Source organism: Prinia subflava, chromosome Z, assembly GCF_021018805.1.
Source record: "Prinia subflava isolate CZ2003 ecotype Zambia chromosome Z, Cam_Psub_1.2, whole genome shotgun sequence".
Lineage (NCBI taxonomy): Eukaryota > Metazoa > Chordata > Aves > Passeriformes > Cisticolidae > Prinia > Prinia subflava.
The window spans coordinates 69,015,973-69,034,082 of record NC_086283.1 but is presented as its reverse complement, the minus strand read 5'-3'; the positions used below and the strand labels follow the sequence as shown (position 1 = coordinate 69,034,082).

Sequence of the window (18,110 nt, the reverse complement as noted above, 5' to 3'; positions counted from 1 at the left end):
TTAAAAAGACTTTTTAATTTTTCATCCATTATTTTTCAGCTCCACTTTTAAAAACCTCGAAATGCAATTCTGCTAATGGTGCTGAAGCTACAGATTCATTTATCAGAATTTTCACCACAGACTCTTACTCTCAAATTTGCACCATAAAATTATGTTCAGGTATTAACATTAACTTTCTAAGACTAATTGTAAATTAATTCTAAGCCAGGAGCACACACACACAAAAACAGAAACAAAAAAAACCATAGTCGAACTTTAAAGCATAGTCTCCCAGCTTTTTTGTTCCTATAAATTGTCTAAAACAAAAATCAGCCTGTTTCATAAATCACACATTGAAGAGAAATGATGGAATTTTTTTTAAACTTTTTTCTCATTTTGATGAAAGAAATTATGCTGTTATCCTTGAACACTTGATACTACAAATGAGTATCTATTAATTGGACTCACAGCTGGAAAGTAGAACTTTCTGCTCTCAGGTTGCTACAATCTATCTATTATTTATTGTATGTATCCTGAAATTGGCCAGGAATGTACTTTCCTATTCAAAAATGTAGCAGATGGTCAGGTGAAGATATATAAGGGCAGCTTTTGAAATTTATATGAGATCATAAAATGCAATATGCACCTAATATTGCAATGTTTACTCATGTTTTTGGTTACACAAAATGTTTTAGAACTTCCATTAGTTCTGTAATTATGCTCCTGACTGAAGTGACAGCAGCTATTTCTTTAAAGTCAGAAGACTAGTGACAGAAAATTTGAGTGTTCCAAGAACTACTGCATATAACTAATTACTTCAACAAAACTTACAGTGTATTCCAAACTTTTGTTTATATTTTGCTGAATTTCATGGAGACAAGACATGAATTTCTTCTAGAAAAAGTTTCGTTTACTTTAAGAATAGGATATGAGGAAACAATGCCTTTAAAAAACCTCAGGTTAAAATGCCACAATCCTTTGACCGTTCTGGTAAAAATAATTAGTAGCCTGAGAGAAATTCAGACAACATACATTGTTGAAATTTGTTCTTGTATGTCTTTTACCTTTTTCATTTATTAAAACTATTAGTATCAATAATGAACCATAATTTTCATTAATCACCACATAATAGTATTGTGCAAATATGCAACTTCCAAAGTAGTACTCTTTGTATGTTAATAATTTGATTTACTGCAATAAAGCTTCGTTTTAGAAGTGAGGAAGCTTCACAGATCATCTTCTGATCTGTGGAGTTTGATGAGTTCCTTAGACTGGATTCCTGAGAGAGGAATGCTACCTGAATTCTGCTCAGCTTCAGATTTACTCCTAGACCAGTTCCAAAAGGAAAAGAAAATAGAGAGCAATCTTGATCAGCCAGATGCTCACTGGAATACACCCTAAGACTGCAATTCCCCAGCTGCTTTTGTACATGAACCTGATGAAACATGACACTGACTTAAAGGCTTTTAATTACTGCAGGGAGCACTCAAGAATCACCTTGTTGTATCTGGAGTAAATCACACCTATTGATGATTTCAGACTTAGGTAGACTGTAACTACCAATTTCTCTCTCTGTATTTCTGAGCTTTTCATCACAACTACAATGACACCCATGCCAAGATTCATCCTACCTAACTAATTTTTAATTAAAGCACTTAGGTTAAGAATCTAGTCACCCTAGACTTGTTACCCTCAGGAACAAAATCTCAGCTAAGCCTTAAGTGCTCTCCAGAAATATCCCTCACTCTGTCTCCCTCTGAAGGAAATGGAAGTAATAAATGATCCTGATTTGACTCCTGCCTCATAAAACATTCTGTTTAAAAGTCTAACACTGGCTGTGACAAACTTGACAAACTTTGGCCTTCAGAATTTTCTATACAGAAACTTTATGCTTACCAAATCTAAATTCTGGAACAAAATAATTTCTGAATTGTCAGAGTAAAAATAAACAATGCTTTGTTTCATATTTTCACATAAATAACTAAAATTATTCTATGGACGTGAAATTCTCTTCCATTTTAGCCAAGAATTTTCTCCTCTACTTGTCTGTTCAGACCTCTCTATTTGTAGTAATGATTCCATGCTACTCCTGATCCCACTTACTAAAAAATTCATACAACAATTTATCTTTTTCTTGCCCACTCATTCTATGCAGCTTTTTCTTTGCAATACAGGCAGCAGACAGTCCCATTAATCCCATCAGTCACTCCACTGCTATTCCATAGACCCCTTCCCCATTCATTTCTAAGCTCCATCACCCACTTCCAAATTCCGTTTAAAGTACTTAGTATAAGGACTCATCCTACAGCTCTAACTGTAGACACCACAAATGTGCACTTCCTGTGCATCTTTTACTATGAACTCCACGTCTCTCTGTGAATGAGTCAGACCCACTTCATTCTCATCTTTCCCAGCACATCTGTTACGTGAGTGCCATGACGAAGACCCACTGTCTATCATTTGCTCATGGGATGTTCTCAGAGTCCTCATTTGCAGCTTGTTTTCAAGCATTCCTCCTGCAAGGGACCAGAAAAAGCTTGGTCTTTTGTCTTTTTTCCCCCCGAATCTCACCTTTGCATACTCTTTCCTACTATCATAAATTCAACAGTCTTCTCTGGATTGAAACATAGAGGTGTTTTTTTCTACTCCAGACTCACTGCTCAGGTTGTAACAATTTTTGGATATGAAATGCTTTGAGTTACCCATCACACTTTCATGGGAAAAAAATTTTTTAAGGAATCTAGCAGACATTAGGATCCCATTTTTCACTTAACACTTTACCTGTGTGTAATAAGAGAAAATTTTGGCCTCACACAACAAGCTGAAATACATCAGCTGAACTACTGGAACTGCTTCTTACAAAAGAAAAATGTAGGATATAGGAATTATTAAGTGATGCATTTATGATGGCTTGTAGAAGAAAACAATGTGCTTTACACATTTAAACTTAATATTCTGGGTTGAAGTTCACCCCAAAATCGTCTTTCTAAGCTCTCTTTTCATATACATTAAAATAATCATTAAATTCAGACATTTTTAAAAATTTAAATTCTCAAAGTGTTGCTGAATGAATGGAATGGCTTCTAAGTAGGAAGGAATCTCAATGTTAATTCTTCTTTCTTAATAACAGAGGGATATGATTGCTTATGACGTAAATATAATAAGTTTCACCAGAGTGTGTATTCTAATGTGTACAAAAGGGCAGTAACACATGTAAGTGTGTATAAAGACTCAAAAGTGAAGGAAGTAATATGGAAAATATCTGCAATAGTAAGAGCAAATCTTTCTATTTTATCTTAGAAATCAAAACGAATGATTTCATAGAACATGTTTATACAGGATGAAGGAATTTTTACCTATATATTTTTTCATTAATTTTCCCATGTAAATAAGAACTTTTATCCTGGGGAGGAGGCTGAGGCCATTTTCCCTTTGTCTCCCTACATGCAGTCGGCAGTGGGGGCCGCCATCTCAGGAGGGGCCAGTACCCCGCCATTTTGGGAGTCTCCTTGTTCCCATGGAGTACCTGAGATTTAGCAATTTTGAGTTAAGTGATTATTTACTGGCTATTTGGTTTTGTTGGGGTTTTTTGCCTGTTGTTGTTTTGTATGCTAGTAACCGTATTTTTAAACTTATATCTACTAATATTTGTTCCTTATAAATAGAAAGGGATTGGTTGAAATTAGAGGGAGCTAACTCATTTTAGAGTGTCCACATCTTTAAATTATCGTGACAAAAAGAAAGGGTGCAAGCCCAGAACAGATGTCTAAGTGTCAATAAAAAGAAACTCCTCTGGCAAAAGTCAAAGCACAAGCTGTAGGAAACGACAAGTTGCAGAAAACCTTCTGTTTTTGTTGTCCTCAGTGTCTGGTTAACACTACTGGACTGGTACTTCTTCCTATGGAACTTCTTAAAGTTTAAACTTGATTCACAAAATAAGAAAGATTAATTGAAATTTCTAAAATTTACTTACTATTATTTTCAATACAAACCAAACTTCATATATATTTCATTAAATCTGTTCTGAGAATACAAATGCAAGTCTGCAATAATCATATATTTCAGTAACTATTCCAAAAATATAACTTTTATGCATGGCCTCTGGGATCAAGGCCAGCTGTAGCTACAAGATAGTCTACACAGCTGCTACCACATCACATGAACCTGGATAAAGGGATAGAGATAGAACCAAGATAAAGGGAAAGAAGTAGGACCCAGCCATTTGACTATTTCTTCAAATAGTTTTCCATTTCAATTCCTCTGTATTGTTCTGCAACATCTTACATCCCACAAATAGAATCATTGAATTGTAGAATACCCTGAGTTGGAAGGGACCCATCAGGAGCACTCAAGTCCAACTCCTAGCCTTGCACAGGACAACCCAAGAGTCACACCATGTGGGTGAGAGCACTGTCCAAACACTTTTTGATCTCTGTCAGGCTGGTGCTGTGACCACTTCCCTGGGGACCCTGTTTAGCCACCCTCTGGGTGAAAACCCCTTTTCTATTGCCCAGTCAAAACCTCCCCTGATGCAATTCAGGCCATTTCCTCAGGTCCTGACACTGTCACCACAGAGAGGAGATCAGTGCCTGCCCCTCCTCTTCCCCTCACAAGAAGTTGTACCTGCAGTGAGGTCTCCCATCTCCTCTTCTCTATGCTAAACAGATCAAGTGACCTCAGCTGCTCCTCATTTGGCTTCCCCCTCTAGGTCCTTCAGACACCTTCATGGCCCATAAATACATGCTGCCCTGCAACGTGCACACACAGACAGTTGTTCTCAAAGGAGAGAAAATAGTTCAGAAAAATGCATTCCAACACTGAGAATATGTGCCAAAATATTGGAGTGAAATACTGACATGACAGGAAGAAATGTCAGAACAAAGCATCAAAGTACAAAAGTGTTATATGGGGCAATGCCTCTAAGCATCCTGTGACAAGTTGACAAGAAAATCTTGACTTAGAATGAATTTAAGTCAAAAAATAGTATGACAAAAGGCCAACAAGGAAGCTATGAGGCACAAAGATTCTTAACTTTGGAAGGCCAGTGAAGTTTAAAAAGGGAGAAAGAAATAAACCACCTATTTTCAGCAATGACTAACTAAGTGAGAAGAAAACAAAATTGTTGGATGAAGGGCCAGAAGTATGTCATCAGGGCCTACAAGAAACTTTTAAAGCAAGTTATTTCAGTGTTCAGAGGAAATGGAAAGGAAAATTGAAGTTATGACCCAGTAGGCTACACAGATGGAACAACTCTAATTGATGTGAGGCCAGGCTGGCACTGGCTGGATTTGCAGAACTGCAGCTGGCTCTCTGCTCCTGCTTTTGTCTATCTCTTTGCTAAGATGCACAATGGAACTTAAGACTGGCATATGTAGGGATTAGTTTTGCATTAAATATTAAGACAAAAGGAAGAAGCTCTTAATTTTCCTTGCAAGATCTTTCCTTCTGGATTTTTTGCAAACAAATACAACCTAGTTGTGAAATTATATCAAGTAATTCTTAAACATGTATTGATGGCATTGTGTGTATCACATCCAATACTAATCTATACTCAGAGATTGTCAAATTCAGCTCCTTCTCACATAGATCACTGTAGCTGATTTACACTGGTGAACTACAAAGAAAAGTTCACCATATGATGGTTGGCTGACTCTCTCTAAATTGGATATAACTGTCCAAGCCAGAATTTTTATGAAGCAGCAGCTGTGGTAAAAATCCCCCATATGCAGTGAGACTTAAAGCACTCTCAGAAAACATATGCTTTAAATAAAATTCAGCTCCTGTTGGAACAAAATTCCTTTACTACAAAAAGAAGGGATGAGTTCACAGTATTTTCTGTTGGCTCTTTCCTGATCCAGATGAAACCTAGACTGCTACTGAACATCCAGCACCTTCAGAAACATCCTAAATGGAACTCAAAAGTAATACTTTGAAAGGACTAGCTTGGCCTAACCTCACTTGCATAAAAAGTGCAGTCGGGGTGATTTTGCTGCAGTTCACTCACAGGAGATGCCTAAGCACCAGTTAGAAATCAAACATTAAAATGTAACGAGATCCAAATGCTGGGTCCTGCAGATAAAATGTATTACAGAGACAGCTGACAACAGTTGTACTTGTTTAAATATTCAGATTTCAAAGCAGAATTCTAGGCACAACAGTGCCATCCAGGGGCCAGCTAATTGCTGGTGAATGTTTAAAAAATCTCCTGAAACTGTTTTTTTGTTTGCATGTTTTGCGTTTTCTTTTTTTCTTTTTTCTTTTCTTTTTTTTTTTTTTTTTTTTTTTTTTCCTTTTTTGGGAAGGGGAGGGTGTTTTGGGGTGGGTTTTTTTTTGTTTGTTTTATTGTTTTCTTTTTGTGTGTGTGTGTGTGGTTTGTTTGTTTGTGTTCATGTGTGAACACGGTTTGCTTAAAATTATTTCCCCACATATTTTCATCAAGCTTGGCCTCAGTTCTCTTGAATATTGCAGCATATAAACGGGAATGTGAAAAAAAAAAATTGATTCGTTCTCTAGACGTAGTAAGTTTACATGGAAACCCTTACATTGAAGCAAGGGTTTTGCAAATGTTTCAACAGAAGAATATTTTGTAGCTATTTAAATCAGCGAGTTCGTCTAGGATAAACTGGCAATGATGAGGAAAGTTCTGACAAAACTTTGCCAAACTTTTAAGACTGAGGCATCACTAAGTCCAAAACATGCTTCAGCCACACTTCACCACAGCTGTTTAAAATGAATTATCTATTTAAAAAAAAAATCACACAACCAAAGCTCCAGGACATTGTTTCTACACAACCCTAAATCTTCCTTCTGCACAAATGGACAACTCAATCTGAAAATCGCACTTTGAAAATGGAGGCTGTTTTGTCATGGTGGGGAGCGAGCAAGCTCTACAGGTACGCCAGCGGTCGTAGCTTACTCCTGCAACGCATTCCACTCAGCAGCAACAAGGAGAGAGAAGTAAGAACCCCAAAATATTTCTAAGATTATAAACTAGTCGTAGGGGCAGAGGCCACTTCACTTTAAGGATTTACAAGCGTACACGTCCTGCGGCTTTGGACTCAGCCAGCGCGCCCGCGTTGCCATCCACGCTGCAGCGCAGGGCACCACGCCGCGCTCCCGTGCTCCAGGTTTCACCCCGGCCGGGGCGAGCCCTTCAGCAGCGGCCCAGACGCCTCGGGTAGGCCGCGCTCGGGATCCGCCCCCTGCCCAGGCCGCTCAGCACGCGGACCTCCCGGCAAAAAACCCAATCCGAGCTCTTTAACCCCGTTTTTGAACGAGGGCTCCGGGGCGGGCCGGGGCGGCAGCGGCCCCTCGGCGCCTGCGCGCGGTTTCGGTTCGTGCGGCGGCGTGGGGAGCGCTCGGGGCGGCCCGGGCACGGCGCGGCCTGCGGGGCTCGGCGGCGGCGCCATGGCTCCCATACTGAACCTCAACAACGAGGTGAGACACCCGCGGCCTCGGGGCGCCCGTGGGACCGGGCCGGGGGGGCTCGGGGCGGGCAAGGCCCGGCCGTGGCCGGGGCAAGGGCCGGGGCGGCGGTCAGCGGCGGCGGATCAACCCGGGAGCCGGCTCGGGGCCCATCCTCCCCGCAGCCGGCGTGGCTGCCTGGAGCCGTAGGAAAGGCCCGAGGTGGCTGCCGCCGTCCCTCGGCGTGGGAAAACGCATCCCATCGTGCTGGAGGTCATCTGTGATGAAAATAAATATTAGTCGGGTGAAGTTAAGGTACTTGCAGGGGAGTGCCAGGCGATTTGGACATATGTGCCTCGGTGCGACGTCTTGTCCCTGGGTGTCGTTTCATCACTCCTGTCTTGCACTGTTTGTGTTCACACTGAAGTTTTGCAGGTGATCGATCTGGCGGACCCACCAAAGCCCCAGCTGCCTGTCTCCTGGATGGCAAAGATACTGCCTTATTTTCTTGGACATGGAGGGACTGAAAATTAAAAGTTAATGGGTTACAGCTAACTTTCGTTTTCTGTAAGAAGCTTGGTGTTTCATATTTATTTCTTTCTTTACAGTGTGAATTCGGTTATGTGCGTTTCACTTGTGATGGGTTTTGGTTACACACTTGCAAATCATTGTGCACAGTAAGCCTGACACAATTAAAGTAACCAACCTCTTTTTAGGTGTTGCACCAACAGTTTAGAATAACTGGCAGATGTGTATGAGTGCCTGCACTTGTCACTATACACTTCCAGAATTCCTACATAGTTAACAGCTTGATTACAGTTATCAGCAGAACAAAAGTTACTTTGTTTTAGACATGTAGTAACTTGGAAAGAGGTTGATTTCCTGGTCAAGAATTTAGTGAACTGTAGCCTCCTAATCAGCAAAAATGTTTGTTAGTACATAAAATCTAGGTATTTACTCAGTAATTTTTGGTCCTTGCTGTTAACAAGTCTAATTAGTGATTTGATGTTGAAATATACCTGTAAATCACCAAGGAAAGAAGAGGGTATTTCATTCATTGGTGTAGTGTGAACTTTTTGTGATTCACTTTTTTTTTTGGGTGATGTTTCATAGTCTTTCACCACAAAAATGCTAATATAACAAGGGATGCAAACAAAAGCATTATTTGACTGAGGAGTTCTTCAGAAAAAGAGTACAATAAGTTTCTGTACAAAAGATTGGAAGATTTCAGCAAGGAATGTTGGAATTTCAGCGAGAAAATTACACTGGGAATGTCATTTCATGTTATACTTCAAACATAACCTTCTCCTAAGAGGAAACTGAAAGTTGTGGAGGAGGTAGCTTTTACCATTTTGTAGAAAAAGAAGACACTTGGTAATGATAGCTCTGTCTGAGATGTAAAGTAGGACAGAGATTGAAATTTTGGATGTCATCTCTTCAAGAGGGGTGGGTCAGTCTGGCTTAGAGTAGGATAGAGACCTAGCATGAATACATTAAGAAGTTAAGTGTTTTCCATTTCTATGCATATATCCTTTTGTAAGTGTCAGAGCTGTGTTAATCACTGTGGTGTTTAGTTATAAAATGTGAAATAAATTATTTACCAATACCTGGATATTTCATATCTCTGTAACAGATACCCTCTATGTATTTGTTAAAGAGATGCCCTTGTAAGAAAGTATTTTAAGAGTAAAAATCATATCTTCCTCTAAGAAGAGGTGAAGTAGAGGAATTTTATTAGGACCATGTCTAAAGGAATAATTTTTGAAAATGCAGTCTATTAAATAATAATCCTTGTGTGTTCTTCCGATTCACTAAGGGAAAGCAAAGGACTGAGAAGCTCTATTCTGTGCACCTTCAGCTTTTTGCAGTCAGACAGTACTAGGGATCATGTGGGTTTTTCCCCATTAGGCCATACACAATAGGCATGATGGTATTTGTTGCAGAGACAACCTTGTGACCCTTATATAACTGATAAACTTGTTTGTCTTTGCTGGATTTTCAGGAGTCCAGTATCTGAATGGAATCTACAAGAAGGCTGGAGAGAGACTTTTCTCAAAGGCATGTAGAGATAGTGCAAGAAGAAATGGCCTTAAATTGAAAGACAGTAGATTAGATAAGATATTAGGAGGAAATTCTGTGCTGTAAGGGTGGTGAGGCACTACCGTATGTTGGCCTGTGAATATGGGGATGCCCTGTTGCTGGAGATGTGTGGCCAGGTTGGATGTGCTCTGAGCAACCAGGTCTGGTGGGTCCAGTCCCTGCCCATTGCAGCAAGCTTGAAACCAGGTGGTCTTTAAGGCCCCTTTCAAGCCAAACCATTCTATGAAATTCTGTGATGTTATACTTACATATTTCAGGTTTTAATTCTAGCAAAGAAGGGCTTCTGCTTTTAATTAACATCAAATACCATGTCCTGCTAAATGGTGGAATCTTAAAGAATTCTAGGATGATAGATTTCAATTTTTTTTTACCAATTTTGTTTACAGGAAGAACAGATACTCTTAAGAGCAGCGTTTCTCAGTGATATAAACTGGCACTTACCTTAATGTTAATTGATGTTTATTTTAATTACTTACCAGTTTATATCTGATATTAGTAGCTAAGAAATAGTTAGAAGTGTCAAAAAACTTGTTCTGCAGTGTCTACTATGTGAGGTGTAAGGGTGCTTTGAAACTAGAGACATTTGATTGCATGGTGATTGAATGATGATGATGATGAAGAAAATCCTCCAGGGAAATGAGACAAATAGTGGACTGTGATGCCTGAGTCCTTTCTGAGAGCTTTTGAACTCGTTGGATAATTTCAGAGAAACTAGAAGGGAGTGGAGACTTCGAAAGTTGTTGGGCTTTGTGTTTTTTAATTATAATTTAGTTAAAGAATAGTACCTCCATGGAGCAATATTCTCCCAAATGTTCTGATTTATAACGGGCAAAGAATGAAAATATTGTACTGTTTAGGTGATTGCATGAATGAGAGATTTAAGGTGGCTGTACAATGTTAAGGACCCAGGGTGAAAGGAGGAAATTGCAATTGTTGTGATGAGGTGAAATAAGAAAATAGTAAGAAACTGATCATAATCAATTATCATAATCAATTATTAATACACAAATAATTAGTTTAAACATTTCATTAATCTTTCTTTTCATGAAAAGTTGTTTATAGCAGTGTAATTGCTTCAAAACGTCACACTATTCCCATGTTAACAAGTAGGACTTGTGCCAAAAGTGTATAAATGTTTTCTTCATTTTTCTCTAATTGAATATATACCTGATAAGAACAGAAAAAAAGCATGTCTTGGCAGAACCCACGGTCAGCAAGGTCCAGTAATTTTAGGAAGCCATCTTGCTGCTGGTAAATAGCATGGTACAGTTTCAGTGTACTGCGTAACTGAAAAATTGAGATTGAAAAGGCTTAAGAAACACTTTTTTTTTTTTTGTAATTCGGGCATTGTATTACTGTATGGGATTGCTGCATTTTGATTACTGCCCAAGGAAGAATTTGTTGGGGGGAAGGAGGGAGGGTGGGTGCAAAGGAAATAAAATCCAGAAAATTGGAACAAAGTGAAACAGTGGAGATGAGAGATTTTGGGAAAGAAGAAAATTAAGTATTTCTTACTATTTTCTTACTCATTGCGTTCATTGAAACAAAGGAAAGCATAAATCGTAGAATGAAAATTTCAGTTCTGCAGTTCCATATTCACTGCATATGGTCTTATTTTTGAAGGGTTTGTCTGTATTAAGCCTAATTATATTCTCCAATTGTGCTTACTCTTACAAGGATGCAGGCTGAAAGAATCACTTTGAAAATCTGTTGCTGTCTTTAATGTGTTTCCTATTTTAAAAAGCTTTCTAAGAAATTTTAGGTGTCTTGCCACAGAATAGCTTCCAAAGTTAAACTTTTCTGGAAACATTTGCTAGATGGCAGCACATAATCATCAACTACCATGGGTAAAGGCAAGTTTAAAGGGAGCTAGCTCATGTTTAATGTGAAAAATTATCTTGTTGATCAGCAGTACACAATAGGATGAAACAGAAGCTATTGAATGGGAGCCATACAGATTTCTAGGGTTTTTTTTCAGAACCTATGCTTCTTAAATTATTTTGTTCTGTTTTTACAGTCATAATCTGCTATCAACATTGTATTACTGCAACAAATAGTTATCTTTCTAGCTCCCTTTTTTTTTGGTATTCTCTTTGCAGCTACCTCAAGGAGCTATGCTGCAGAAAGTTCATGAAGCTAGTGCAAATGAAGTCTGTATACAGTGTTTTAAAAATAAGCCTCCATGAATGCTGTAATGGCTAAAGTTGAATATTAGTAAGTCATCATATCATATAAAGCAAATTCTTAGAGTTGAGCATTGTTTCTTTCTGTGGGACATGTGAATCAAATTTTCCGAACTTGATTGAATATTGAAACTTTGGTATCAGCTGAATTTTTCTCTTAAATTTGTAATAATTAATTGCATGTAGACAAAATAATTTTTTCTATATGTACAAGGCTACAGGTTTTAGATAATAGAAGCTGATGTCTGCATAATGCTTGTCATCCATTATAGAATTATTCTTTTCTTTTCCCTAAAAGGTAGACTCAAGATAAAACCATATCTTGAGAATTGTTTCTGTGCACACATATTTTTGAGCCTTCCAAGCAAAGTCCAGAATTAAAATTGTTACATAGGGAGCTTAGTGATGAAGCTCAGGGTGATAAATTCCATTCATAGTGTTTTAGGTCCCAACACTTTGTGTTGTGATACTCTACATGGCAATACTCAGCTCTGCTATTCTTTAGATTTAGGGCTGACATCCTGGCCTCAGATTTAGCTGGGCAGCAGTGTAGATAGTGACATGTTTAGAAAGCAGTCTGGATATGTGAATTAAGAATTTAGATTGGTGTATGGGATAGTCAAGTATGAATAGCATGGTTGATAATGAAAAATATCAGACAGGAAGCCATGGGGAATAACCTTAACTTAGGGAGAAAGACTGACATACAGGATCTTGAAGTCTGAAACAGCAGTCTTGAGTTTTAGCTGTAGTTCAGTAATTATACAGAAGTATATCTGTAATTATTTCATCTTTTATCACAGCGCAGACAGAAGTAAATATATTTTTGGAGATTCTTATATAAAGACTGAGTTGTCTTGGTGTAGCATGAGTGGGTGTTGTGTTTGTCCTTAGGTATTCAGACACAACTAAGACTAAAAACAAAAAGGAAAGAGCTGTTTGAAATTGCACTTATATATATGTTTGTTCACAAATTGAAGAAAGTTCAAATACATCTGTTCATAAGTCAAAACAAAAGTTTCTATATAGCAGTAAGGAGAATGTAGTCTGAATGGAATATCAGGAAAGATTAGGGAGGGGGAAAATTCAGTGTGCCATTCATTCTTCCTGAAGCTGAATTGATTTCTATGACCATGAATTGCCTCATGATTTTTGTAAGGTGCACTTAATTTGGAAGATCTGAGTATTTACTTATGCTAGTCCTTAATGTATTATGTATTTCTAGGTTTTATACAATACATCCAGCATGGTTGTATAAATATTTTTGAATTGATACAAAATAAAATTAATTTGAAGTTTTTTAGTCTTTGAATAGTCACTATTTTTGCAAGAAGCATTCTGTGCAAAGTGAGTTTAAGACTCCACTGTGGTATTTATTTTCAGTTACTTAAGATCTTCCTTATTTTCAGCCTTCTTCAATATTATGTATGACTTGCTTGTCACTCAGATGTGATGTATTGCTCTGTGTTTTTGTTGACTTAGGATGCTAAATTAGACATATAATTCAAAATCATGTTTATTCATGGTCTGTTTTTTTACACACGTTTTATTCTATAGGAACGGAGAGGGGTTTTAAGATTGAAGTGCCTTTCATATAATGCCTTTTATGGAGATCTGCTTTGCAGTTCAGACAGATGAAACGTGCCCCTGAAGGACTGTGATTCTCCAACAGTGGTTTTGCAAGCATCTGGACTTGCTGCTTCAGAATCTGGGGCTTCTCAATCACCCATTTCAGCCATGTGGTCTTGCCTTCCTCTTCTGTGATCATGAAAAATTTGTTGCTGGAGTAGTTTTCTACTAAAGAGTGATGGTAGTAGCGTCTTACGCTCGAGTGGGAGCAGCAGGAATGTGGGAATGGAGATGAGTGGGATGGGCACAGAGGTGGAGAAATGGACTATGCCACTACAGTGAGTGAGCTGTTTGGTTGGCTGATAGAGCTGTGTGGTTTTTTCATCTCACTTACAAGTTTCTCTTTAGGTAGTGACTTTCTATGAAATAGGATTTGGGGAGGGCACTGAACCAGCAGAACCTAAAATAGGGTGATATATAATGTTCAGTTATATTGTCTGGCAGGTATTTGTTAGAGAAGTTAACTAATGGTCAAGGCTGTAAAGGCAGGAGAATCAGAGAGTTCAAAGGGGAAGCCAGAGGAGCCCTTATATTTGCCTAATCCTGATAGCTTTGCATAATGAGTTCATAGGAGAGTAGTTAAAAATAAGCTTGAAAGAAGAATCTTAAAATTTCAATGGTATCTAGGTATACAGGTGCCTAGGATGCTCTGTGGTCAGAATTGAAGCTGTGGCTGGATACTGGCGCTGACAAGATCTGTTAATCCCTGACAATTTGTGATGATTAAATACTTCCTTGAACCTGATCACAGAGTCTCTTATATGTCACTAAGTTTATATATATTTTTGGGAAATGTGACTAAGGGGGAAAAATGTCTCTTACCTGTTGCAAAAGAACAAATTGCAGTCCAGTAATAAGTAGAGGAAAATGTAATATTTGAATTGTATTTCCAATGGTAATTTAGAAATTAACACTTGGGTCTTCATGACCTTTCTTTAAAAATGCTTTTCGCTATCATGGGCAAGTTGATGTGAACTTTCAGGTTTTTAATGTATTAGATCCAATGATCCAAATGGCTTCTATTATCTGAGGTATGTTGTGATATTTTAAAATATATTCCTAAGCCTTGCTTATAGTGATGGAAAAGAATCCTAGATAAAAACTTAGAAAATAACACCAAATGCTGTAGACACTTTTGTAAGGCAAGTCAAAATACTGGGCAGCCAGTCCAGTGCAGTGTTTCACTGAAATAAGGTACCTATCCCCAAAGATCCATTTTTATGCTATCCCCTGGGCTGTGTGGTAATCAAAGAATCCTTTAGGGCAATTCAATATTTGTGTCTGTTCTCTTTGTATGAAGGGGAAGTGAGACTTGAGGTGAAGCATCTGACCAGTTACTTGGTATTGGATTGAGCTGTGAGATGTCTTACTGCTCATCGTTCAAAATATAGTCTTGTCCTTTAAGGCATGAAGCTGTCTGACAGGGGAAAATTTTTGGTTTTAATGGCTTAGTTGTTATGAAACTTCACAGTAATTGAGAAAGCTCGTGTACAGGTTGCCTCAGTCTGAGGTAAGTTGAATCCTGAGAATCTCAATGACCAGCAGAGTGCACTAATCACAAATGCTGTTGCTGGGCTACTGTCTGGCAAAGAAGGGCGATTTTATGGAGTGAGGGGAGCCTGGTCATGTATTTCAGCAGTGGGAGCATTTCCGTAGGAAAAGTCCTTGACCATGCTCCAAGGGCTGCTTATCCAACAATTAGCATAAAATGCATGAGCTCCCTGAAAGGAAAAACTGGAACTCAGAACCCTTTACTCCTGAGAAAATTCTTCTTGCGGGTCTATAGACAAGTTCTCTTTTGCTATTTTCTCTGTGATTTATGTGCTGTAATTTCATCCAGCACCTATACAGTATGCTGGCCAAGCCATTTTCTTGGAGTAGAAGTGTTTATATTAGACTGCTATACCAAGTTTTTCAGTTCTGTTATGTGCCCCAACATCTAGACTGTTTTTCAGATGGTGGACACGAGTTCTTGTACTTTTCTGAGCTATTTGCCAGTATGGTTCAGATGTCTCACAGAGTCTCTGTCTCTTGGTCAACTTAGGCTGGCTTGAAGTTCATCTGTGACCGCTTCGGAATTATTCTTAAGGTAGAGTGGCTAGCACTTGGATATTTCTGAGAAAGTATGGGTGTCTAGGATGCTTTGTGGTCAAATTGAAGCTGTGGATTACTATTGGCACTGCCAAGATCTGCCTATCCCTGGCTCGCACATGGTCTTAAATAATTCCTTGAAGCTGGTTCTGCATTCTCTTAAATGTCACTAAAGTCAGTCTAAAATCTTGGAAAGGCATATAAACAAATTATGAGAACTGAGAAAAGAGAAATTTCTGCACGATTCAAAGCTAAATAGCTAATCTTTTCCATCAGTTAATTTCTTAGTATACTGGCAAATCACTACGTTTTTTCTGTATATTACAAGTCTATGCAAAGTTGGAAAGCAAACACGGCTTTCTTTTTAAACTCTGGAATACTTGGCAGCAGTCATTTTAGCTCTGTGGAAATGCATGTAAAGATTCTTGCATTAGTTGTGTTATTAATAAATAATTGTAGGCACAACTGTTTCTTGAAAGAGAAGAAAGTTGTGCTACATAGGGTTTGATTTCTGCTTAAAACAGTTCAAGTGTTAAATTGCTGACATTCTTTTGCAGACCATGTAAATGTCCTGAGGAAAAAGTCTTTTGAAAGCTTATGAAATTTCCAAACTTATACTCTGTGAGATAAAATTCTGAGGAATTGTGGCTTTTTTTTCCCTAGGAACTGTTCCAGCAGCTGTTTCTAAACTTTCTAGAGTTGCCACATCATCAGTTTTACTAATATTAGCAGCAAATTCTGATCTGCTTGCTCTTCACACAGATTTTTTTCAGCAGATTACTGAAGCAATTAACCATGGCTAACAAGGCAGTTTTTTATTTCTGACAGTATTGTATACAGCCATTATCAGACTACTGTAATTGAGGACAGTAATGAAAACTTTTTCTTAGCTCAAGTGGTTTATATAAAGTGTGTGTGGTAGGCCACGTAGGCTAGTAAGATGCTCTCGTAAAACAAAAACATCTGTGGTTCCTTGGTGTGGTAGTGTACAATAATGAAAAAAACATGCAAACGGTCATGGGAAACTTTGTAACTTTTACTTTAAAGGAACTGTGAGGTACCTGCAGTACACAGTGTAGTTTTTTATTAAATGTAATTTATGGCTATATATGCCTGAGTAAAACACAATTTAAAAATGGTTCTGTTACAGTAAATGTGCGTTGTTGCTTACTGCTGTCCTTGCAGAGGTCTCTCAGCAGCCTTTACATTGCTGGGTCTGGAACTTGTTGCTAAATGAAGAAGGGAGCAAGGCTGAAATGGGTATAGAAGGGAAGGTGTCGTGTTAGATTTTTTCATAATAGAATTTGGGGGTTTGGGGGAGGAGATGCTCCTAAAAGGAGGGTAGTAGTCAGGGGTGAATTCAATGCAAATTGCTCATTGGTATGCAATAATAATATTCTTTTCAGTTTGGTGCTGCAGAGAGGTCAGAAGTAAAGAGCAATTAACAGAAGTAAAGTGGCCAGCTACTAAATTCAGTGACTCTTTTGAATGTCTTTCAAGTCATATAAAGTAAAGAGATTTAAAATTCTTACACTGATTTTGTATGAAAAAAATTACCATTATGTTATTTCCTTTGGAAAGAAGCATCACAATGATATCTATTTATTCATATGGCATTTAATACCAAATGCAACTGTGCATAGGAAAAGAAGCTGAAGTGGATTACTCTCTACAACTACCTGAAAGGAGGTGGGGATTGGACTCTTTTCACAAGTAACAAGACAAGAGGAAACGGCATCAAGTTGTGCCAGATTGGCTTTAGGGAAGATTTCTTCATCTAAAGGGTTGTCAAGCACTGCAACAGGACGCTCAGGGTAGTGGTCGAGTCATAATTCGGGGAAGTATTTAAAGATGTGTAGATGTGGCACTTAGGGGTATGGTTCAGTGGTTGGCTTGGTGGTGTTTGGTTTATGGTTGGGCTTTATCATCTTAAAGGTATTTTTCAATGTAAATGATTCTGTGAATCCTCTTTGCTGTTTTATGAGGACACATACGAGAAAACATAAGGTAATGCACAGGTACATTAATGTAGGAAAAGATGAGCAGATACAAGCTGTTTGCAGGAGAGGCTGGTAAGAACTGTTCTAAATAGGTACTGGTTCAAAGGAATGAAGGGTGGATTTCATCCAGAGGCAAATCTCACTGAGGAAATGCTGCAGAGGTTGTGAATAGCTCAAGGGAGCCTACCTTACTTGGATAAGATAGGAATTCTGAACAATATAAAACAATAGGGCAGTTAAGGTGATTGCTTGTTCATGCAGGGGAGGGGAAGGGGAAGAATGAAGGAAGGAAGGAGCTCCTAGGTATTTAAATATTAAAGCAGACAAAAATGATGGGTAGGTGATGAGGGATGTTGAACAAGATGAAATAGGTTGAGGAATGAGGAGAGTTTATAAGGATGGGAAAGGGGAAATCAGTTTGGTAAGAAAAACCTAGAGATGGAAGGAGGTAGCAAACTTCAGAAGAAGGACATTTTCCAACAGAACCAGCATTGGTGTGGAAGAGGAGTTGTTAATGACTGGACAATAAACATACCATTGGGCAGATAGGTGAGAGTACTTGTTCTGTCACAAGAAGATGTTGCAAGAACCTTTAAGCATTGCTCCAAGTTGTTAGTAGGTTATACTGGGATAGTTGTGAACAAATTTCTTGTAGATTCAGTGTCTTGGCAACTGTCTTGGTTTGAAAGACAGATATCTGTCTGAGGCAGGACCTCTCTAGAGG

General features: G+C 38.4%; 1 protein-coding gene across 3 annotated transcripts in view; it reads left to right on the top strand.

Moving 5' to 3' along the window:
- Positions 1-6,829: 6,829 nt before the first annotated feature.
- SRFBP1 (serum response factor binding protein 1) overlaps positions 6,830-18,110 on the top strand; it is a 73,735-nt gene continuing 62,454 nt past the window's right edge. Inside the window, exon 1 of one of the 3 annotated variants that reach the window (XM_063421580.1) lies at positions 6,830-7,416. In XM_063421580.1, coding sequence (XP_063277650.1) covers positions 7,387-7,416 — 30 coding nt within the window. In that variant the 5' untranslated portion in view covers positions 6,830-7,386. The remainder of the gene's footprint in view (positions 7,417-18,110) is intronic. The other 2 variants (XM_063421579.1, XM_063421578.1) reach the window with 2 other exon arrangements.